Source organism: Coccinella septempunctata, chromosome 1 (genome assembly GCF_907165205.1).
Source record: "Coccinella septempunctata chromosome 1, icCocSept1.1, whole genome shotgun sequence".
In the NCBI taxonomy this organism is placed as follows: Eukaryota; Metazoa; Arthropoda; class Insecta; order Coleoptera; family Coccinellidae; genus Coccinella; species Coccinella septempunctata.
Window position 1 is genome coordinate 67,008,002 of NC_058189.1, and position 25,757 is coordinate 67,033,758.

The following is a 25,757-nucleotide window of genomic DNA, read 5'->3' on the forward strand; positions in this document are numbered from 1 at the left end:
TCTCATCTGCGTATTGTTTAATTTTTATGAATTGTGAATTTTAATATTATGAACGAATAAAAAAATTATGATTGAAAAAGATTCCGAAAATATCAGAAACCACTGATTAGTCGAAAAGACAAATGTTTTATCAAAGTAGTGGAGATGATTGTGAGATGACGAATATAAGGCTTACAAGTAGTTAAACTCTTTACTTAGATGAGTCAAGAAGATAGTAGTACTATGACGAATACTTTCATCTTACTAAATCACCCTCATCATTATTATCTCCAAAACCCATTTTCCAGTAATGATCACAACTGATTGAATTTCCAAATCGTCTTCAATTCAAGAGAACTCATCATATTCAGTCCTTTGTTATAATATAACAATGAAGAAAAGAATTGTTGAGATCAGTGGCGTTACAAAATATAATGGAGATAAAATAGCCAAAAATAAAGTCAAGCTAAGCTCAATAAGGAGAAGATGCATTGTTCACATTCATTTTTAGCGCCTGGCCAAGAAAATTCTGAAATGTATCCTGAGGATTATGTTGCTCTCATGAAAATAATGATGCAGGGATCTGTCATACTCGGTAATCTCTGTGAATCTATTGAATTGAGAATTGATTATTATGAGATTCATACTCAATGGTATATTCATTCATAAAGGATGACTTTAGTGAAAATATTCAAATATCTATATTTAAGACAAGGACAACCTTCGCTGGTCGAAGATATTTCAAAGGAACTTTTGGAGATCTGAGTGGGTGAAATGGGCAACAGAACACTTTTGGAACGATTCAAGTAGTTGTATGAACCTATAGCTCTCTAACAAAAATTTTCCTTTCTCCATTTCTTTGTAACGCCACTGAAATAAATAAGTGTAGAATTCCACTTTCATATTTTTCCTCCAGTACCTTGAAGGAATCATAGATGTCTACACCCCACACAATCAATATTACACGTTTCCAGTGGCGTAACAACCGTTACAAGTAGATGTCAGAATAGTTTTTCGTTAAATTCTGACTTCGAAAACCAAATTCAAGCTTCATTTCGAGAAATCATTATGTTTGATGATATATCAAGTCCTATGTGCTGTTAAAACTGCTGTTTAGATGCTCTAAATCCATTTTCTCGTGATGCTACCATTTTGAAGAAAATAGGTTCTGGTACGCCCCTGTACCATCCGCTCGGATTTCCGCCAGTCACGTGAGGGCCGTTTGCCCAATGACGGGAGAATTTCAGTTCGTCATAGTCAGAGAAACGTCACACGTCAGACTGTAACCAGCTCGAAAATTGAATAAGTGTTGTGTTTTAAATAAAACAGTGAGTGGTTATTCCAATTTTACAAGGTAAGTTGTTCTCCTGATTACATTCTCTATGAAGTAGGTGGGGATGGTTCGGACAAGAATGGACAAGGGTGTTTTCGCCGAATTGGGGGAAGTGAGGAAAATCGATATTTTCAGAGGGTTGATTCGCTGAAAGTAGGGTTTTCCTAGGCAAATATTTATAGGTCACAGTTTTCATTTTCAAACTGTTCATCCAGAAAAATCCATGGGGGTATATTGAGGGATGAAAAAAGCTCAAGATGATCAAATCTTAGTTGGGCAAATTTTGAATGAGATTTTTTGGAATGTGCACCCTCAAATAGCAAGTTTTGTGAGCTTTTGCATGTTTTGGGATTCAATTTTTTGTGATGTTCAGCTTATTGTTTTAGCTTTCACATACAGCTTGATTGCATGAACTCGTCTAGTTCTGCAATAAATCAAAAATAATTCCTGGTTGAAGCGAAATTGTAATTTTTCTATTTCCATTCGAATTCGCTCGAACTTCCTAATCAAAATTCCGCAGTCTAATGGGACCCTTATTGCAGAACTGGCTACAACCATTTTTCTGAAAGCAACCGTTTATTTTGTAAAATGACCCGATGAACCATAATTGGCACGAAACGTCGTCGCACGATGCCGAGTAGCTCAGGCGGGTCTTACAGCTCCCTAGCGGGCACCAACGAAATTTACAGGCCCACGACTGTTGCTGGAGTCCAGACCTCTGGATTTCTGGACGGCGTGAAAAGGGCCTTCCAGTTCGTGTCCGGCGGTGCGGCGCCGGTCGTGGTCAAGAGGAACGACCAGCTGCTGGAGCAGGCTCCTAGGCCCGCTGTGGCCGTCATACCAAGGTACAGTAGAGCAAGTTCCGAGGCGTTTTGGGGCTCGGTTGCTTTTTGGTGGTGGTAGTTTTGGAGCTGTTCTCCTTTGTGCCTGTTCTATGCTAGGATTTGTGTTGGTGCTCGTATTTTAGACGTTTTGTTGCTTTTCTGTGTCGTAAGAACCCGATTCGTTAAGCCAGGATCAACTACTACCACTACTTCATCGTAATCTGTTCAAGAACTATGATCTAGCACAAGCTTGACAATACCTACTTTTGCAACTGGATACACACTTTCATACAGGCAAGTTATTGCCGGTTTTATTAATTCCAACGTGTACAAATACCGATTAGACCTAATTATATACCTACTTGGTGATATGCGGAGAAACAACTCGCTTTTCAGCTAATTGAAAAAAGATAGATGCAACATTCTTTAGACTATCCATATTTCAGTCATCGAGACAGAGTACCATAGTTTACCACAACCATTAAATATTCAAACCATTAATCCCCAAAGTCAAAACTACACGTGTGGTGGGTTGTGAAACTACCAGCTTTAATCGTGTAATCTAGCCTTTTTGGTTCAACTGAACTGTTGTATCAATGGCAAACGATACATCATAAGTCACCGGAAAAGTCGCTGACCAGATTTAAATAAGCCCCACATATTAGTAACTTGATAGTACCTACAATTTGAACCCTAATGATACATAGACTGTATATGTAACACACACAATAAGTTCATCTCACAGCTCATTTAAACGGCTGATAATTGATTCACACTTTCTTTTTGGAAACTTTTAGAATTGGAGGATGATATACGAAGATACATTGAAAAATTAATAGCCTACTATAGATCCAAACAAAATTTCAATGTCAAAATATTTTATTGCTCAACATATTCTCCTCTTAATTGGATAGATTTATTACAGCGAACCTACAATGTCTCTAGACCTTTCAAAAAATGTTTCTTCTTGCTCTGCAAACAAGACACAGCTTTGTACCTCCTCGTTGAAAGAAAATTTACGACCTCTTAAACTTTTTTTCAGTTGAGGAAAGAGATGATGTCTTTTCTCTTTAATTTTATCCCGTAGAGTGGTCAGTAATGTCGAATAGTAATCTCCAGTTATTGTTCTACCCTTATCCAACAAATCAATCATGATTACTCCATGGCAATCCCAAAAAACTGAAGCAAGAACTTTTCCAGCAGATTTTTGGACACGAAACTTCTTAGGTCTTGGAGAACCAAAGTGTCGCCATTCCATCGATTGTTGCTTTGTTTCTGGATCGTAGAAATGTACCCAAGTCTCATCCATAGTAACAATTCGGTTTAAGAAGTCTGCATCGTTTTCAAATCGAGCACAGATCGAACGCGATGCTTCTTATCATGCACGCTTTTGGTCAACATTCAAACATTTGGGGATCCATTTTGCAGCAATTTTTCTCCATATCCAAATTGGCGTGAACTATATGTCGAACGCGTTCGTATGAAATATTCAGTGCTTCAGATATCAGTTTTAGCCCAATTCGACGGTCTGATGAAATCATGTCATGAACTGCATCGAAATTTTCGGGGACTGACTCAGAAACTGGTCTTCCCGATCGGTCATGATCTTAAATGGAAAATAAACCTCTTTTGAAGCTTGCAGTCCAATTTTTCACGTTCGCATACGAAAGACATTGATCATCAAGGGTAGCATATCTTCGTAAATCTGCTTACCTCTCAACCCTTTTAAATACAGGTACTTGATGATGGCTCGATGCTCCAATTTTTCGATTTTCACAATTTCGGTGGACATCTTCTTTCTTTTAAGTTATTGCGTGAATCTGGTTGAATTTTTTGACAACAAACTTCACACTGACACTTCTTATGAGTTATTGTTCGTTGCTATGGTAACGCAATATTTTTTTATGCATGGAACTGGTCTAGGCTAACAAGATAGCAATACATCCTCGTATTCATGAAATATGCCAAGTACTTCTCATTTCCGTGGTTCTGTTATCCCAGATTCTTCCAACTGAAGTACCATCCGACAATATCAATAATAATAATGATAATAACTGTCCTTTAATGGCCATCGACCGAAGTCCTTCAGCCTCGACAATATCATCGTAGTAAAAAGATCAGTATTATGCCTCGTGACCCAGAAACGAACACAAATGTGTATACACTTGGCGCATCCTTACTCAACTAATCTTGAGCCATACCATCAACTTTTGAATCAGTTGCTGCAAAATACAGGGGAAATCCTTTCTATTTTTAAAACAGCGAGGTAAATACGCTGTTAATCGTCCTTCACGTTCTTCCTCTTCGTATTGGACGCTGTTGATAACAGTTCGTCGATGATAATTCAGGTTTAAACTGCCCTCTAGAACAATGACTTTTGCTGTGATGGTCAAGTGGGGCAAATATCGATTGCAATTCCTTCTGCCCCAGTTTCCATATCGGACGTATCTGAGAACCAAATGGTTTTAATTATTGCTGTTGTGTACATATAAAAGCGGACAATAGTTTTCCTGCGTCATATTTCCCATTTCCTGACAAAACGGATAGAGTTGCTTTTTGTATTATTTCACGATGGGTGGCTTCGAAGTAACTTGGTGATATATTTGGGTGAATCACTATGAGATGACCGCTGCTGGGACGAAACGACAAATTGGGCATGAATCCGAATCATTGTTAGTTCTCCTAATGATTCAATTATAATACAGGGTTTCCCTAGCCCTTCATAATTAGTCATGCAACTGATTCTTCTGAAATATTAGTGAACAAAACAGATGCTCGACGTATTACATCAAAATATACAGGGTGAGTCTTTGACTCGTACAAATATTTCACCAGTAGATTCTTGAGGTCAAAAGAAACACTTTTTTCCCATACCATTTTTTCCAATTCGGACCTGATGAAAAGATATAGTCATTCTAAGTTTTCATAATGAGCTGTGCCACCCCTGGAAAAACAATATTACCTTCAGAATAATTAGCTAAATCTGTGACACTACACATCTGTGGATCTTTTGAATAGAGTTGTATTCAACCAACGTACCCAATTTTTTCAAATTTCACAGATACTTTTTAATTTATAAATATGAAGAATTCGGAGGAAGACTCCTTAAAAAATGTGTGGAAAAGAGGAATCTAATACCCATTCTTAAATAGAGTTTTTTGGTCTCATCTAACGGTCTATTGTAATACTGGATGCTGTATTTGAAGGAAAGAACTTTTTTGTGCTCAACTACCTACCACTCTTAATTAAAGTCAATTTTGAGCTTGGACACTTAGAGAATAAACAGAGTCTAGAGATAATTTTCTAAGAATAATACGATTTTCAGTTCTGTAACTATCTTCACGTCAAATCTGAGACAGGGTGAGTATTTGACTAGTACAAAAGAAACACTTTTTCCCATATCATTTTTTCCGATTCTGCCCTGATAAAAAGATAAAGCCATTTTAAGTTTCCATAAAGAGCTGTGCTACCCCTGGGAAAAACAGTTTTCAGAATAACTAGCTAAATCTATGACACTACACATCTGTGGATCTTTTAAAAATAGTTGTATTCAGAAAAAGTACTCAATGTTTCAAATTTCACAGATTCTTTTTTAAGTTTTGAACATCAAATTACTCGAAAACGGTGCATTATACGAGAAAATATGAAGAATACTTTTATTTTAGAAAACGTTGAACCATTCATCAAATGGCGTCCAACATAGTTTCAAGTGTTGGGTACTTTGAATTCTTGGTATTTTCATGGTACGTAATGGTAATAATGAGAGAACTGAAAGACGTGGGTGATATCTTGTGTTCGAAGAAGATTCATCAAATAAAGGACAAACTATATTCCGAAATTCATGTCATTCGATAAAACCGTTTGTGAGATAAAACTAAAAATAACATTTTTTTTATGGTTTTTCAACAGCCTGTATCTTTTAAACCGAGCCTATTCGGAAAAAATGGTAAAGGAAAAAAGTGTTTCTTTCGACCTCTAGAATCTACTGTTGAAATATTTGTACGAGTCAAAAATCCACCCTGTATAAAAAACAACTACAGTAGAATCCGCTTATAATGACATTGAGGGGAAATGAAAAACACGTACGTCATAATACCCGGAAGTCACAAAAAGCAAAATTGATGATATTTTTTATGGATTCAATTTGAGAGAAAAACGACAAATTATATGTTTCCTTTATTGAAAAAATTTAAAATTATCAGCTAAATATGAAGAACTTTTTCGTTTTTACAAAAAAATCTGATATATCTCGTATCGTATCAAACCTCGTCGCATGAAAAGGGGTGGGGTGGCTTGAGAAAACGATCGAGATGTCACTATAACCGGATAAATTTTCTACAAATAATGTTGTTGTATCTGAAATCATGTCATTGTAAGCGACATGTCATTATAAGCGAAGTCATTAAATCCGAACCCTGTTGTAAGGAGTTTTGAATGAAACCAAACTTAACACTGCAATTGCGTCATAATAAGCGATTGGTCAATATAGCCGGCGTCATAATAATCGGATTCTACTGTATCCATTTGCCACTCACTACTTTCTGTAGTTTTCCCCAATTTTCGACGCTTACGTTAATGGAGTCTGTCGAAGCCAAGAATTCCATCCCTCTTTCCTATTTTTCCCACTTTTCCCGATGAAAAGCGACCTAATACCCGCTCCCTTCTCGAATCGTGCATCTAATCAGGCGAGTCTCAATTCACGCCAATCATCTATCAATTATTCGGCTTCAGCTTTTGACACTGGAAATTTTTCATTAAGGCCGCTTGTTTTCCGTCCGCTCCACTAAGTTGAAAACGGAGAATGGGTTCTAATTATGTCGTCCGGTCAGTTCCAGTTCCATCGGGTTTAATGAAAATGCGCATCGTATTTCTCTAGGAACGTATACACTGGCGTCTTTAGTTTACGAGGATCTGTTTACGAGGACGATCAATGATGAAAATGGAACATAGCGAGGGGTCTGGCGTTTCTTCTTCAATGAAGATTAGTTAAATACAATGAGAAGAACAATATACAACATTTAAGCTGAACGCCTCAATATGTACAGACATGGGCAGAATTCGTTGTCTACTGAGGGGATCTCGAGAACAGCTAGAAGAAAACGGACGACACATTCTCGAACTCTTTTTTCATGACTAATCAAAATCTGAAAACAGAATCGACCTATCATTTTTAGATTTCGAGTTATAAACGAAAATTGAGATTTTGACGATTCCGAAAAGTTCTCATAACTTTTTCGTCTTTGAAGTTACAGATCTTGAACTTGAACCTTCTACAGGTACTTTTATACGTAGAATCTACTAACGAACGATTTTCTTCCAATTCAAAAATAACAAATTCAATAAAAGTTTGCATTTAAAAAAATGAAAGTTCGCCTAATGATTCGAAATGAAAGAAATATTTTGAGCTCATCAGTGGAATCTACGTAAAGAAGTGCCTGTAGAATGTTCAAGTTTCAGATTCGTAACTTCAAAGACAAAAAAGTTACGAGAACTTTACGAAATTGTCAAACTCAAAGAGGAAGTATCGTAGGAGGCTGCGATTCTCAACATTTTTTGTTTCTCCGAAAAAGAGCTCAGAAGTGTGTCATCCGTTTTCTTTTGGCTGCCATAGTTCTCGAGATCCTCTCAATAGACAACGAATTTCGCCCACCTTGTACTGGGTGGAACACAGGAAGCTGCCGTATTTTCAAAATGCTGCCAAGTAAATTTATTCCACTTGAGCTAGACCGTCCGCGAACACTCCAACAGTCAACAGAAAAGAGCTATCGATAGAGCAAGATAGATCAGAGGTCTGAATGCTCAAAACCGATCGGTAGTTTCGGAGTTATAGGTATCTGAGCTGTTTTTCTTATACATAATTCATTTGAATTGTGAAATACCGATACAAACACAAGTTTAGTAGGCATCGCATCAGTAGAGAATACAGGGTGTGTCTTTGACTGGTACAAATATTTCGACAGTAGATGCTTGAGGTCAAAAGAAACAGTTTTTTCCAAAACAATTTTTTTCGATCCGTTCCTGTTAAAAATATATAGTCATTTTGAATTTTCATAATGAGCTGTGCCACCCCTGGAAAACCCTTCAGAATAACTAGCGAAATCTGTGACACTACACCTCTGTGGATCTTTTAAACAGGGTGTATTCAGCCAAAGTACCCAACTTTTCAAATTTCACAGATACTTTTTGATTTTTAAACATCAAATTACTCGAAAACGGCGCATTATAAATATGAAAAATACTTTTATTAGTTTCAAGAGCTGGGTTCTTTGAATTTTTGGTGTTTTTATGGTACGTAATGGTTATAATCAGAAAATTGGAAGACGTGGGTGATATTTTATGTTCGATAAAGATTCATCGAATAAATGCTGACATGAGTATGCCTGTAAAAGGTGTTGAAATTAGATTCAGATTTGATGGAGGCCTATTTAACCTGAAGCGCCTCAGAGCAAAAACCCTTTCAAAGTTTATCACGGAACTTCAATATGCAGACGACTGCGAACTTATCGCTAGCAGCCCAGAGGATCTGCATATAATGCTGGACACCTATAAACATATATACGAAGCTTTAGGCCTTAGACTCAATATCGACAAAACCAAAATCCTGGTAAGTCCGCCAGAAAGTCTTCAAACACATATCAGCCTGGAGAATGAAACTCTTGAACAGGTCGAGCAGTTCAAATACTTGGGAAGCTTCATAAATACTAGAGCTAACCTAGACACGGAAATGCACAACCGTATCAATTCGGCATCACGGGCATTCTGGAAGCTAAAGGTCAGAGTGTTTCAAAATCACGACAGCTGTTTACAAAACAGTCGTCCTCCCAACGCTTCTTTACGGAAGCGAAAGCTGGACGCCCTACAGTCGACATATTAAACAGCTTGAACAAACGCAACGTCATCTAAGACAGATAATGCACATTAGATGGTTCCACAAAGATTCGAATGCAGAAGTCTTGCAACGCGCGAGTTGTACAACAATTGAGACTCAAGTAACGAGGGCCCGACTCAGGTGGAGCGGCCACATTCTGAGGACGCAAGACACAAGACTCCCCAAAATAGCTCTGTATGGCGAATTGACAGAGGGAACCCTGAAACCAGGAGGCCAGTATAAGCGGTTTAAGGATATACTGCATCAATCCCTAAAATCAGTTAATGCCAATCATAACTGGGAACAACTAGCGTTAGACAGGTCATAGTGGAGGTCTATGGTGCACAGTTATAATGGAGAGTCGAGAAGAATACAGCGGTGGCCAGACCTGGTTGGTGACTATATCCATGCCATGTGTGGAAGGATCTGCAGGTCACGGTTGGGTCTCTTCAGTCACAGGAGGGCACACAGTCGCAATTAGCCCTTAGAAATTATAAGTCTCAAGATTATACTGTTAAAATGTTCAAGTCAAAGACCCTCTCTGTATAGTTTGGAGCAGATTCTATCTAAAGCTACACCTACTTGTAACTTTTGAAGTAATTGTCATGGCAATAGAATTTATTGCAGCGGACTCATCAATTTGAATCTCGATTCTGATCCAAGAGTCAGTTTTCAACTTGGGCGGATCTGTCTTGTTCGGTAAATTGTAAATTAAAGGCCTTGATAGGTCACTTTTTTGACTATGAATTCGAAACAGTCGGCGTTTGCTTGATTTCTTCTTCTCAGCTCCACAGCTAAGGTAAGATGCATGCCGAACATTTTCGCAATTTCTCCTGCTTTTCACCATTCACACATCTTCACCACCGTCTTCATTCACATACGAGCCTTCGGAGTGGTGTTGTTTATCGACCTCAACCTCCGCAGAACCGTTGAGCGAAGGCTTCCGGCGGTTTTCAGCGTAGAAACTCAATATTTGCGAGGCATTATCGAGTTTCGCAAAATGTTCATTTGGTAAATGGATCCCATCGGTACATATCATGTTTTTCACGATATGCTCCGCGTGAAATTGGTTCTGCGCCATTTATGGGCGGTGAATTTTATGCTAATAGAGAGCCGGACGTAATGTTATTATATAGTTGCGGTTTTTCGATCGATTGGCGTCGAAAAAATGCCGGTGCCGAGCTGAGAAATCGATTTTTTCGAATCTTGATACTGTGCACAAAATGCGTACCATGAAATTTATACACTGCTCAGACTCGTACAAATATTTCAAGAGTAGATTCTGAAGGTCAGAAGAAACACGTTTTTCCTTTACCATTTTTTCCGAATCGGCTCGGTTTGAAAGATACAGGCTGTTGAAAAATTATTAAAAAAATTTATTTTTAGTTCAATCTCACAAACGGTTTCATCGAATGAAATGAATTTCGGAATATAGTTTTTCATTTATAGGATGAATCTTTTTCAAACACTAGATATCACCCACATCTTCCAGTTTTCTCATTATGGCCATTACGTACCATAAAAGTTCCAAAAATTCAAAGAACCCAACTCTTGAAACTAAGTTGGGCACTATCTAATGAATATTTCAACGTTTTGTAAAATAAAAGTATTCTTCTATTTTCTCGTAAAATCCGCCGTTTTCGAGTGATTTGATTAAAAAGTATCTGTGAAATTCGAAAAATTGGGTACTTTGGCTGAATGCAACTCTGACCTACAGATGTGTAGTGCCACAGGGGAGGCACAGCTCATAATGAAAACTTAAAATGGCTATTTCTTCTTAACAGAGCTTAATCGGCAAAAATGGTAAAGGAAAAAAGTGTTTCTTTCGATCTCAAGAATCCGCTGTTTAAATATTTGTACGATTCCTGTATAAAATGAAGTAAAAAACGATTTCGTTCATCATGTACTGATGTATGAATTGGGGTGTCTGTAGTGCGACAACAGAAGATAAATTAATAAAATACAAATTCAACCTGATGCAGTCAGCAGGCTTAAAAAGCTACAAATATCTTGAAATCAATATCGGGTGTGGTCTCCTCTAGCCCTTCCTAGTGCTTTTACACAATGAGGTTATCAATGAAAGTGTGAAATCAAATTAATCTTGCGTTTTGATTAACCACCAACCAAAAATCAACGATATAACTAACAGTATTTCAGTTTTTCCGCTTACTAATTGAATACTAATGTGACATATGTGGTATTTTGGTGCGGGCCCCATTTAAACCATCCCTCACATGCACTCTCTATAGCACCACTCTTTCAATTCCTGATTTTTCAATTTCTGTTTGTTTTAGGACAGATAGCGTGAACACAAACACGAATAAGAAAATGCCTTCTTCCGGTACAATTGCAGAAGAAGCAGCCCTTTTGGGGTAAGACCGAATACACATTCACACATTGTTTTTTTTTCAGCTTTTGAGTTGTGCTCGAGTAGAAATGTCTAGATTTTGTAGTTTATAATGTTAGCGATATGAGAAGTACCTAGTTATTAGTTGCCATTGTATTGTAGATTGGAAAGTATTCTTTGTTGTTAAATGATCTTCATAAGTGGATGGTGACAAATGCTGATATCGTTAATAAGTTTAAGATGATTTTTGGTCGTCTTTGCCTCATGGAGTAGATGATATCTATAATTATTGTTCTCCAGAAAGTTCCTGTGACTACATTGTTTTATTATTCTTCATATCTCTCTCCAAAATTAATTTATCACCGTGATGTGTTGAAATTTGTATTATAGTTTTTTCGATTTAAATTTCCCATTTCCTTTCTCTTTTATAACACCTATTACCTTTGTTCAACAACTCAAAATTTTTGAATTAGACTCTGTTTATTATCTTAATGGTAGATCTATTAGTGCTTTGGGATTTCGAAGGGAAATAAAATAAAAACTTTTTACTTAGTGACAATATTTTCGTTTTATTCTAAAGACGAACCAATAACAATCATATTTTGAAAATTATAGTGATGAAATATTCTGAACGACTTTGTTGGCAATAGATTATCTGATCGGTCTAGTTCATCATGATTTTGGCACCGGTATCTGGAGTAATACAGATCAAGTACTAGCTTTAACGAGAGTTTAAATTTTCTCTTCATTAAATTTTTTTCTCTGTTATTCAAATCTGGAATTTCTCATATTTTCAATGGATTTTTTTTCTATGAAAAAACGTCTTGAAACTAATATTCCTGAAATAAATTGACGGAAGGTTTGATATCAATTGTTGAGCAGTTTATTCGCAAAAGTCTTCATTAGAGCTCAAAATTCCGACTGTCCATAGGTCAGTTCAGACCTCGCACAATAGATAATCCAATCTAAATTTATTATACACCAGTGTTTATGTCGTTCTAGTAAATATTGTGAACTTTATAAATAGAGCCTTGTGGTCTCGCAAATTTATTACGTTCTCATGTTCCGAACGTTTGGTAAACATTTGTATCGAAATACGTCGTTCCATTCTCCTCCAACCGTTCACAAGAAGGTCCTACTTTCAGAACGATGCCTTCAGACAGCATGGACGACATAGAACTCAAGAACATACAGCTCCACTTCCCGTCGTCCAGGTCTCTGTCCAGAGGCGACTCCGCCATGCTGGAAGAGGTGGTTGAGACCGACCGGGGTACTCTGGTGGTGGCTGTTCAGGGTTCGAGGAACAAACCGGCGATATTGACGTATCACGACTTGGGATTGAACTGTAAGTAAAGAGCTAGCCATTTAAATCTCTTGTATTTTCTCGGGTATCATTATCTTCAGTTTTTTCGTTGGTCTCCTCTTCTCCAGCTTGCACTGTCTTTGTTTTTATAGGCAAATGAATGAATGAACGCAGTTGCTGACACTGTTTTGAGAAGTTTTAGGTTTGCTGAGCTACAGAATGTTCTGTAGGTATATACGGCGACATCTGGTATAATTTTGTCTTTAGATATAAAGCGCTACAAGATAGTGTATTGTTATTCCGAACGATTACTTAGTTTTCAACAGTTGTACCATCACGAGATCTAAAAATTCTAGTAAGACCATGAAGAAAATACTATTTGCTATCCTTTGTCCAGTTTATGAAACGACAAGCCTTGCCACTTACCTGAAAGAGCTGACCATTACTTTATGAGGTCCTTGCAATGAAAATTGACCTTGTATTGGAAATTTTCCAGGTGGAGTCTTCTCCATGGACAAATGAAGCTTTCAGCTCCTTCTGATCCAATAAAAAAGTCTTGTGAATGTATAATCGCGTTTATATCAATGGTGCTTCTTCTTTCTGTAGAACAATTAGGTACGAGGATATATTGAAAAATTCTTAGCCTACTATAGAACCAAACAAAATTTCAATGTCAAAATATTTAATTACTCAACATATTCTCCTCTTGATTGGATACATTTATTAAAGCGAACCTGCAACGTCTCTAGACCTTTCAGAAAAAATGTTTCTTCTTGCTCTGCAATCCAGACCTCCACAGCTTTTATTACCTCCTCGTTGAAAGAAAATATTCAACCTTTTAATCTTTCTTTCAGTTGAGGAAAGAGATGATAGTCGGATGGAGCCAAATCTGGTGAATAAAGGGGGTGTTCTAGTAATTCAAACCCTAAATCACGAATTTTTTGCATTACAACATGAGATTTGTGTGCAGAGGCGTTGTCCTGCAAAACCAAAACACCTTTGGATAGCTTTCCGCATCTTTTCTCATTAATTTTTTCCCGTAGAGTGGTCAGTAATGTCTAATAGTAATCTCCGGTTATTGTTCTACCCTTCTCCAAAAACTCAATCATGATTACTCCATGGCAATCCCAAAAAACTGAAGCGAGAACTTTTCCAGCAGATTTTTGGACACGAAACTTCTTAGGTCTTGGAAAACCAGAGTGTCGCCATTCCATAGATTGTAGCTTTGTTTCTGGATCGTAGAAATGTACCCAAGTCTCATCCGTAGTAAAGTAACAATTCGGTTAAAGAAGTCTACATCGTTTTCAAATCGAGCACAGATCAAACGCGATGTTTCTACTCTTGCACGCTTTTGGTCAACATTAAAACATTTGGGGATTCATTTTGCAGCAATTTTTCCCATGTCCAAATTGACGTGAACTATGTAATGAACGCGTTCGTATGAAATATTCAGTGCTTCAGATATCCGTTTCAGCCCAATCCGACGGTCTGTAAAGATCATGTCATGAACTGCATTGATATTTTCGGGGACTGACACAGAAACTGGCCTTCCCGATCGGTCATCTCGTCTTCGTAAATCTGCTTACCTCTTAACCCTTTTAAATACAGGTGCTTGATGATGGCTCGATACTCCAATTTTTCGATTTTCACAATTGCGGTGGATATCTTCTTTTTTTCAATCTATTGCGTAACTCTGGTTTACTTTTTTGACCTCAAACTTCACATTGAAACTTCTAATGAGTTATTGTTCGTTGCTATGGTAACACAATATTTTTTTATGCATGGAAATGGTCTAGGCTAACTAGATATCAATACATCCTCGTGTTGTACTCCTCAATACCTTTCACCCATTTATCTCGAAAACCACTTTTGATGAAAGCGTCTCTGACAAAGCTTTCGTCGACTTATAATCCATCCTTAAAGATTCAATGAGCGAAGGTATTAGGGCTTGATCAAAATGGAAGTTGTGGTTTTCACGCTACGGCAATAATTCATAAGGCATGCAGGCATATCAGCGTCTCACAGCCTCTGTAAACGGATGCTAGTCCCCTTAACATGGTTGAGATGAGGGGAAATTCACGTTCAATCTTCCTAGAATCCAGCATGCGAGACGACCTCATGAGATAATGTCGTTTATGGGAATTGGTCAGGTTATTTAAGGTCTCATGTCTAGAGGATCGTTGTTCCGTTAAGAAAAATCATCTTGCTAGACTAGATAATAATAAGGAATTAAAGGATACTTAAATACAGGAAGAGTAAAAAAGCCAGGTCAATTTTCATTTCAAATTCACAACTTTTTATGTGTAATTGAGGAGGTCGTTGGAGGATGGTTTTGAATGGCAACTTCTTGTGCCAGAAATGGATGGACCATGATTTGGTCATGGATGAACCATAAAGGTTGAAAGAAGGCATTCCTTCCGAGGAGTATACTCCTCGAAACTCTACGAAGGTGTACTTAGAGTGTTCATCTTAGGTTGAGACGAAATCAAGTCGCCAAAGATGCTCAATTTAAAAATTTGATTCACTGAAGGAAGGAGGTATCTATTACTGGATTATTTATTTTGGTAATTCTGATTTTCATTCGATAATCAATCAATCACTAACGTACGAAAATGGCAGGTTTTCGATAACACTCCATTAATCATTTCTCATGTATATACATATCATTGATCTCAAAATACTATTCAAGTAGGAATTTCAGTTCAACAAATTTCATACACATACACTCGAAGACAACGATTTGAGGTGTGAAACAAAGAAAAGAACAATACATCGTAGAAGGACGTACAGCACAATATTCAATTTGGGACACAATATACGGAATTCTTGGGATGTACAAAATAAAAACAACTTCCTCTCCGAAGAGCCTTCGAGCTTTTTGAGCGACTTATCTGAAGAAACTGAAAATTTCACTGGAGACTACACATCCTTTGATTTTCACCAATAGAAAAACCTCCACGTTTCTCTTTGCGAAGTGGCGGTCTATAAATTCCTAAGCGTCCTTTTTCCTTTGTCCTGCTTCGTGACACCAACCGAATATAGATGTCCAAGTTCTCAACTTCCATGGAACGATAAATTCCAAAGAGACAGAAAATAAGTTCATAAAAAAAGTTTCCACTTGTGGATAAATCCCGTATAACGGACTTTCCCCGTGGGGGAGAGTTTTCTTAATCATCCATTTTCCATCCGTGGCTGAGCTTCGAGGAATTCCAGAAAATCAAACAGCCACCCTCCACGTCCGAAGAAATTAGGAATTTGAGCATCAGCCTGATGGTTCTGGAGTAAAAAGCATCTAAGTTTTGTTAATATTCAAAAATACCCTTACGAAGACTTGCTCAGTATCTGCAAGAATCTTCTAAACGTTGTTTCAGAGCTCTTTCCTTTGTTTCGTAGAAAATATTGGTGAAAAAAGGTGAAGTCAAGCAGCTTTGAGCAACGCCAGTACCTGGATGGGTGGCCGCTTCGTTTATAGAGATGAACGAGCTCCCAAAAACCGCTGAATCACGTCACAGCGTCTCTTCATTTCATTGCACTAGTTTCCGTTGAATTTCATCGATATTTTTCCTTTCCAGATATTTCCAGTTTCCAGGCCTTCTTCAACTACATCGATATGCGTGCGCTACTCGAGAATTTTTGCGTTTATCACGTTAACGCTCCAGGACAAGAAGAAGGAGCACCAACACTTCCAGAAGAGTGAGTATTGAAATTACTACATTCTTCAACACTCCAAAGCTGAACCAATCCAGATTATTTGTCGTTGGTATACCCTCTTCATGTTAGCAATGGCATGACGTCAGTGATCACTGGGTTAACGTAGTTGCCAGACTGTTGAATCTATCACTCTCATGCTGCCTTCACAATCATTTCAAATTTTGAGAATCCCAATGATAAAGTTGTTATCACATCATAATCACACTTTGGGATGTTCGAAAAGTCAAAGAATTACTCAAGAAGTTTGGTCAAAGATTTACTCAAGAAGTTGGGTCAAAGAATCACTTAAGAAGTTGGGCTCTGACACTCTACGTCTTTGAATTGGGATGCTGATCTCAAGTCCGCTAAATTATTACATTTATTCTTCCTCTCAAGGCTGCTTACCACGCTCAGCAGCTCGACGTGACGTCATACCATTGTTAGAATGAAGAGACTATACCAGTGGTGATCAAAATTCAACTTTTCTCTCTTTTCAGCTATATCTACCCGACGATGGACGAGCTCGCAGGCCAGCTCAGCTACGTCCTGACCCATTTCGGAATCAAGCAGTTCATCGGATTCGGCGTGGGCGCCGGCGCCAACATCCTGGCACGTTACGCCCTCTGTTATCCGAACAGGGTGTCGGCCCTCTGCCTGATCAACTGCGTCAGCACGCAAGCGGGCTGGATAGAATGGGGCTACCAGAAGTTAAACGCGAGACATCTGAGGTCCAAGGGGATGACGCAGGGCGTCTTGGACTACCTGATGTGGCATCATTTCGGAAGGGTGAGTACGTTTTTCTGTGGAGGGGAGGTAAGGCTTGTATGCCGCAACAAGTCGTAAGCAAAACGTGGCATCTAACCAAGTTAGTGAGCAGCTATTGAAGCGCTGAACTCCTATGTCATCGACTCAAAGCTGATATGGGAGGGAAACTCAATGAAATAGGCAAGGATAACAAGGTATTTTTAGTCGAAGAAGCCAACACATTCGTCGGGAAGGTATGTGGACTATGTGGCGTTGTTTTGTTGGAGCCACATGTCGTCCACATCAATACTTATATTGACATCAACTTATTTCCGAAGAATTAGAGTCCATTGCAGCAGTATTGAAGATCAAACCAACAATAAATGTAGAAATAACCCTAATTTCTCAGTCCTTCTGTTACCAAATTAAGCTACTTTTTCCAGAACACCGAGGAAAGGAACCATGACCTGGTGCAAGTGTACAAGAGCTACTTCGAGAGGAACGTGAACCCAACGAACCTGGCCCTTTTCATCGATAGCTACATCAAACGGACCGACCTCAACATCCACCGCGACGTCGACCCTTCCAAAAACAAGGAATCCACCCTGAGGATGCCGGTCATGAACATCACCGGGTCCCTGAGTCCTCACGCAGACGATACAGTCACGTTCAACGGCAGGTTGGACCCATCCAGCTCGTCCTGGATGAAAGTAAGTTCAAGAGATATTCTGTGTGTTATAGTTACTAGTTACAGTATCACTCAACACCCTGAATGTTGCTTCAAAATTGAAAAGTTGCTAGAATGTTTCTTTGCTGTAGCTTCGGTGGGGATGCAGTCCCGAATCTGGGGACATGGTTGCGGTTCTTTTGTGAGACAAGGCTCCAAAAACGCTGAAGTCAACTTGCCAGAACTCTATGCTGACCTGGCAATGCCGCAGCACCATAAAACAGCTGCATAGAGGCAATATACTGTTTCATGGGTGCCAGGACACTGTGACATCGGAAGAATGATATACTTGAATGAACTTTCGAAAAGTGCATCAGAGGTTGAACCTTTTGAACCTGAACTTATTCGCTGTCTTGATAAAGGCTAATTTAGGAGTTGCAAAACAAGATACGCCTTTGCAGGAAGACTTCAGGTCTCACACAAGGGAAAATATTCGTAGAATTTTCCACTTCCTTCAGGAAGAAGCTAATTCAGCTGTCTCGGAGAGTTTTGTATGACTGCTGCATGGGCACTATGTCATTCGATGATTCCAATAGAGATGACAAATGCGGCGATATTACTGAGGATTACTTTAGTTTTACGAGAAGAACTATGAGTGCGTCCGAAAGTCTGTTTTCTGTTCGCAAAGCGTTGCCACCAACTAGGACAAAATCCGCCTGACAAACCCGAGTCAGGCAACCTAACATGTCCACAATGTAACAGGTATAAATACCTCTTGCGTCAAGTGGGCGAATCAGCAGATGAAATTCGCAGGCCTGGAGCTTTCGTTCCCTAGAAATATCACTCGCGAAAAAGATTGATAGATTTATCTGGGGATTGATGATCTCCTTATTATCTGCTGATGGAGTGGAGTACAAGAACAAAGAATCAACTCTAAACGAGAAACCCCTACAAGATTATTATTGTTGTTGATAACATTTTGACATATAATCTACCCTCCGTAACGTCGCGTGCGGCGTTCCTCAAGGTTCAGTCCGGTGACCCTCGCATTCCGAAAATATAACTTTTCCGCTTTTTTTTCAGATATCGGACAGCGGGATGGTCCTAGAGGAGCAGCCGGCTAAGGTCAGCGAAGCTTTTCGGTTATTCTTACAAGGAGAAGGCTACGGTAAGTAAGCGGTCTTCCGCGATAGAAGAAAAAAAATAGATGCGGTTTTAGTGCGTCGCGTTACGGTGTCGTTGCGAGAGCTTCTAAGAGACTTCGTTGGTCGTCAAGCATACAATAATCTAGTCATAGGTGTTTTTCAAGTGCAGAAATGTTGTAAGATAAGAATTTTCAGTTGATCAATCTCGAGTAAGCCTTAAGGTACGTTGTTAACCGTTGAGCGTCCTTTGTTTTTTTGAGGAGAGCAAGCTTGTCCTACACGGCCTATTTTTCACGCTTTGTACTTATCCGATGTACAGGTACCGGAGCGAATCTTGATTCGGTTTCATCTCAGATTTTCACATCCATCAAAAGTTGATTTTTGTCAACGTTAGTTAGTCATATTTTAGAGCTATCATTAGTTATGTCACGGTCATACGGAACCTGGGAGGCATACCAAGTGATGAGCGACGAAAACGATACGTTAGAATAGAAAAAGTTGAAAATACGTTGAAATTGTCATCTTCAGGAAGTCATCTTGGAGTGCATCTCAGGTTGAATGAATCATTGTGAGGAAACACCAATTCTATGCGGATATGGACCTTTCTACATCAAACAATTCACTAAATTCGGAAATATTGGACGATTTTAGAAACTATTGCCAACTTCTGAATACTTGAGAAAACACCATCAATGGAAAAAATAATTTTCAAATTCTATTCGTGGCTTCAGTTTGTCCTAATCAACATATTTAGGTTAAACAATTCAGGTTATTCAAAATGGAGACGACAATTCGAAGAGACATATATACCCAAACTGTAGAGTGGTTTCGCGATTATTGTCTCTCATAATTATAGTGCAGTGTGACACATCTCAGGATGGTATCTGCAACTGAAGATAAAATAGGTTTTTTAGGAGTGTTGGCAAAAGTTCCTGAACTCGTCCATTGTGGATAAAAACGCCGATCTACTCACGCACATTCTCATATTGTTCCCTTGGGATGAAAGGTGCATATTTGTATCTTAGATATCATGTCAAAACTCTGTAGTCGAGTATTCTCAAACACAACGTACACTGAGTTCATTTTGTTTTACAATGTTTGCATAAATGGACGTTGCGCGAATGGTATGTATTGTTAAAATTATTCTGTGTTTCATTTTTCTGATCCATGTGTTTCTGCCACGTTCGCCATTTTTCGGTTTGTTCTGTTTAGCCAGTGGCGTGAAGCTATGTCCTAAGATCGAGCCGGTGCTGGAGAAATATTAAGGAAGGACCACCTAGTTAGGTCGAAAATACTCAAATGTTCCCGAAGAAAATCAAACTCAAATAATTGTTCTGTTTTTTATCGGAGTGCTGTTGATTTTTTTATTATTTTCGAAACTTACGGTGCTCTGCTTTTCCATTTATTCTACATGCGAGAAAAATTCTGTTTCGAGGACAAAGACAAATGATTATTCTCGAATAAATCATTGAAAGTTTTTATTTTCTTCTAAAACAAAACAAAAATACCAAAACAAAGAAAGAATAAACTGAAGGTATTCAATATAACATAGAAATCAACATAAACAGCCCAAAGAATTCACTTGCCTGTCTTTGCCCTGAGGGATTTGTGTTTTTTTTTTCAATTTTTTTAGAGCTTTTTCCTGTGTGTTAACTCTTCTTCCAAATTGCTTCCAAGGCTCAACAAAAATTCTTAAATTTTTAATAAAATCCGTTTTTGTAAACGTTTCAATCGAACTCTCTATGTGGATACCTGAACGAAGAACTCCAAAGTGCTTTAAGAAGAATCTATACTTGTTGTTGTTCATTATTGTGTCTGTCGAAGCTGAATAAAACTTTTACGACATGGTTTCACGTTTCATTCCGTCGATTAGATCGATTCTGCCTTGTTATGCGTCGATACATCGATTTGTTTTGCGTGTTATTTCATTTATTGATATTTTATTTTCAGCAATTCATTACAAGTGCCCCACGCCTTGCTAATCTGTCATGTCGAAAGCGGTTTTTTCGGGTCCTGTAATCGGCTTGGCGGTTTCTGGGTCATATCCGGATGTATTATGTTATCCGTATACACTGTTCAATAGTTGATAGGGATCACTGGTCTGGATCAGGATGATTCAAAGGTTTTGATCGCCAAGGAGATCGTCTCAAGCATTCAACTCTTCTCGGCATACATTCGAAGCGACACTTTTATGAAATTTCGGGAGAAATTGGATCAGATATCACCCAAAACGTTAGAAAGCTGTTCTACACATCTCTCCCCAGACATGCACTATGGAATTCATATCTGGGGAGCGAGCTGGCCAGTCCATTCAACATAAGCTTCCAGCGCTTCATTAACCAGGTGATTACGGTGGGGACGGACAATTAATGGTCCCAATCAATTGTTGAGCAGTGTACATCCAGTTTCTTGAATTGGAAACAAAATACATCTACCAAGGGTCGAAATTCTATGTTAATAATCACTCTGCAACACTTTTATCCATCCAGTTCTTCCAAAGGTTCATTTCTGATAGAAATCAGTGTAGACGGTTTTTATTCCAGTGTGTCTAGATCCGATAATCTCGAAGGCCATTGGAAAGGCTGGATGGCTCACCGACTAACAGCACCTCATCGAACACGACTCGAAAAAACCGCATTTTTCATTCTCTTCCGATCAACTTTCCGCAATTTTCGCACGGAAGAAATTAGCAAAATGGGGGGCTCCGATTTTCTGAGCGGGGCTTTCATCCAAGGTAATGTTGTTTTAGCCATACAAGTACGAAGGCGGGCCAGTTGCCTTTCGACGGAAGGTACGAAATTCTAAAGAGACTGGCCTCGCCCCGACGCGCCCCACAGTTCAAAATTCGCTTCCATGTAAGTTTCCCATCATACAAGTTGCAAAGAGTTACAAAACACACCCCTAAAACACTTAACTCACTAACATAACGCCTTATACTGACTTAATGCTAATGAAGTGGAATTTTGTACTCTTTAAAGGAGAATTATAGACTTTTCTGGTGTCTAATTTTTATCATACATGCATCATGATACTTGTTCTATGAACAAGATAAAAATGCTGCCTTTTGAAAGTTGATAAAGTTGATTGGAATAAAAAAACACTTAAAAGATGTGAAAACGACACGTCACTGCTCATTTCCAATCGGAAATGCCCAGTCGAATGCGACGCTCATGTCAATTCCCAAGGTCACCTTTCCCCCGATTTTCTGGTTGTCAAACGCGATGAATTTATAATAATCTGTGGCGATGGTCGTGATATTATGATGGATAACGTAAGAATATCATATATTCTTACGTTTATTTCGAACATTTCCCAATGGAAATAGAAAAAAGCCCATGCTCGGTAACATTTCATCATTTTTCTAGAAGAGTCTCACTCCAGAGTAATTTCTTTCTTCATTTCTGAGTTTAAGACACATTTCTATGATCCAAATGCTTAAAAATATTCATGAAAGACCCAGACTATATTCTTCAGAAGGAATCATCTCTACAGGTTGAGTCTTTGACTCGTACAAATGTTTTAAGAGTAGATTCTTGAAGAAACACTTTTTTCTACACCATTTTTTCCGATTCGGCTCTGATAAAAAGATTATGGTTATTTTATGGTTTTTACACAGCCTGTATCTTTTAAATCGAGACGATTCGGCAAAAATGATAAGGGAAAAAAGTGTTTCTTTTGACCTCAAAAATCTACTGTTAAAATATTTGTACGTTTCAAAGACTCACCCTGTATATGATACGATTTTTTGAATTTTTCTGATGTCAATTGTGGTGCAGCGTTTAGATTAAAACTATTGAAGTTATGATGCAGGTATGATAAAAAATATTCAGTGGAGTAATCAAATTCACCTACAACTTATCACAATATGTGCAGAATTAAAATGACATCTCCAAACAGACATGCATATTCCTCTTCAATAGAACCATAACCAACCGTACACTAACGTAACACAATAATATTAAATACTAACAGAGTTTGGATTGTTTGTATGTTTAAAATTTAACCATTATTACTGTATTTTAGAATATTTATAGGTTGGCAATGGCATGAAAAGTCGACTGAAAATCTGTGAGTTGTGTGGCATTTGCCAATTTTGAATCATCACCTTCGAAACCTACAACAGAATCTATTTTATACAATCCATTTCGATTTAACAGCATGAATTCGAAAGTGATGATCCAAATTGCTTGTTGTTGTATTCCAATTTTTGTTTGCTATAATTAAGCTTGGTTTTTGAACTTCATATTAGTTTTCAGACCTAAATTACTCATTGCAATCTCAATATTACTCGAGAACTGACTTGAAAAGAGAAGTTTTAACAGTCAAGAGATCGAAAATAACGCTGTTGTTTCAAAATTTCCGACATCATCTTAGGTCGACCATGCTCAACTTTTTCTTCCCTTGGGTCAGATCAAAATTTGTATCTTTCGTTTTTATTTCTTTGTTTTTTTTCTCTTTTCTCGTAAAATTATTATATTTTCTTATTTTTTTCTGGTGTTCATTGAAGTACTTTTTGCTAGACTTATCTTGAATGTTTCAATGTGACGTTCTAATAGAGGCTCTATGGTTTTTATTGAATTTGAGGGTTGTGAAAGACGAAAAGCGACTTAGGGTTGAGCGTGGTTGTCCTAAGACCTGTTTCTATGATGTGTCCACGTGAAATGTTGTTTTATTCGATTCTTTTCTTGTATTTTCCAATAATCCAATCTGTTTTCAGTTGCTCCATTGTCCCCAACGAAAATGGCCCTTTACCGCAAAACGTCGTTGGAGGAACTGCTCAAGTCCAAAATGTACGCAGAGAAGCAGTGGCCGAATATCATACACATCACTGAAAATCCCATTTCAGCGGTCGTTTGTTAAATTAGAACGTTCGAAACTGTATTGAAATTTATGCGCAGATTGTAGATAGTCAGTAGAGGAAGTAACGTTTCTTGATTTCCGAAAAAATTCAACGCTTCTGCGCGTTCCTATAATATATCGAATTAAAAATTTTTTACACGTCTCATATGAGTTGGCGAGCATGACGATGAAGCTGGTGAGCTCACGAGCATGTTCGCCGGTTTATTTGGGGACAGCCTTTGCAGCATGTGATATACAAAATGACGAACTGATGAAGACCAGGTCTTTTAAAGTACACGATTTAGCTTATTTTTATAATTAGCGGAATTGATTTTAACGAATTGATGATATTTTAAGTGGTTGAATCACTTGAATGTGGTTTGGTGATCCTCGAACAGAGGATCAATGTGATATTGAGTCGAATTGAGGTAAATTTCAATACAGATCATGGCCACTGCCCTAAGAAGCACACATATCTTTTCTTCGTTCATTTTTTATTTTCTCAGGTAGAACTCTTTGGATAGCGTCTTGTTTCCTTTCGAGATGTTTGTTCCTTTCGCCTGAGCCTCATTCACTTATAAATTTTAATGTTTTTTACGTGACGTAATGACCCTATCCAACGGAATTCTTCCGCAGACTTTGAACAGCCACAAGTTGACCGATTTTTATATAGAGCCTGTAGCTGATGCGAGGATTTATCGGCTTAAAGGGGGCAATCCCACAGACGACTTGTAGTTTCATTGAAGTTAGACCTTTAGAGAAAGCTTTAATTGTCATTTAGTGATTTGTTAGAATTTATTTAACTATGACATGTACTGAAATCATTCACGTTATTCACATCGTTAATATAGATTACATATATATTTTAAGTTCATGATAATGTTAATTCGATTGTGATGAAAACACATACTGTGCCTCACTCTGTTGGATGTTTTAATTTAAGCACTCTGATTTTATCAAAATAAACATATTTGTTTTCGATATTTTGGATTTTTTTTTTCAATAGAAAAGCAACCCAGACAATTTGATCATTGTCTATGTCATATTCAATGTCATTCTTCGATTGAACACTTTTTTCTTCTACCATTTATTCGGGAAGTCAAGTTTCGACACGTGTATCTCCCACATGGGCGCCCGCAGAAACCCGCAGAAATTTTTCTCAGGGGGGGCAAAATATCATCTACGATTAGTTTTACTGAAAGAAAAATTTCTCTAACGGTGTCTATCAGAATCTCAGGGGGGGCCGTGGCCCCCCCCTGCGGGCGCCCATGATCTCCCACAAAAATCTTCAAATTTCGTTTATTTCCGATGAAGAAATATTTCGACTAATCCATTTATGCAGGAAAAAATAAATTCTTCGATTTTTCGGTTCTTGAAGTTCTATCCGCGCTTCATTTGAGAGTTCCCGACTAATTTTCATTTCAATTCTAACCCCTTGGTCGATTTGGATGATTTAAACAAATTTTTGCATTTTCTTGAATCGTAGAAGAATGGAACTGATTAATTTGGAACGTAATTGCTAAGGTTCAGGAATCACAATTAATTTTATAACCTTTTTGAAGATTTTGAGAAGACAAAATTTGCGATTTTACTACCCAAAACCTACCCTTGCTGAGAACTCTCGATTTTTTTCTAGTTAGATAAACTAGTCGAGAAAATCCTCTGAAAATTTCATCGACCTCGGTGCAACCGTGTTTGGTTTTCAAGAATTTTTAAGTGATCCCATCTTTTTCGGGATTTTTCGATGTCAATTTTCGACAAGTGTACAAGGAAGTATTGATATCTAGTTAGCCTAGACCAGTTCCATGCATAAAAAAAATATTGCGTTACCATAATAACGAACAATAACTCATTAGAAGTGTCAATGTGAAGGTTGAGGTCAAAAAGGTGAACCAGAGTTAAGCAATAAATCAAAAGAAAGAAGATGTCCACCGAAATTGTGAAAATCGAAAAATTGTGGTATCGAGCCATCATCAAGTACCTGTATTTGAAAAGCTTAAGAGTTAAGCAGATTTACG

General features: G+C 38.0%; 1 protein-coding gene across 5 annotated transcripts; it reads left to right on the forward strand.

The window, feature by feature from the left end:
- The first annotated feature begins 1,181 nt into the window (after positions 1-1,181).
- Positions 1,182-24,722, forward strand: LOC123318213 (protein NDRG3). Of its 5 annotated transcripts, none has more exons than XR_006538269.1 (10): positions 1,182-1,333; positions 1,855-2,157; positions 11,299-11,376; positions 12,497-12,696; positions 16,227-16,347; positions 16,842-17,130; positions 17,532-17,798; positions 18,839-18,923; positions 21,650-21,755; positions 23,618-23,830. XR_006538269.1 is itself a non-coding variant. In XM_044904829.1 (9 exons), the coding sequence occupies exons 2-9, from the start codon at positions 1,943-1,945 to the stop codon at positions 23,758-23,760; spliced, it is 1,398 nt and encodes a 465-aa protein (XP_044760764.1). In that variant the 5' UTR covers positions 1,182-1,333; positions 1,855-1,942; the 3' UTR covers positions 23,761-24,722. The 5 variants fall into 5 exon arrangements, 3 of the variants coding, with proteins under 3 accessions (XP_044760764.1, XP_044760772.1, XP_044760777.1); XR_006538270.1 differs by having other exon boundaries at positions 20,851-21,755; positions 23,618-23,661; XM_044904829.1 differs by lacking the exon at positions 21,650-21,755 and having other exon boundaries at positions 23,618-24,722.
- Positions 24,723-25,757: the final 1,035 nt, after the last annotated feature.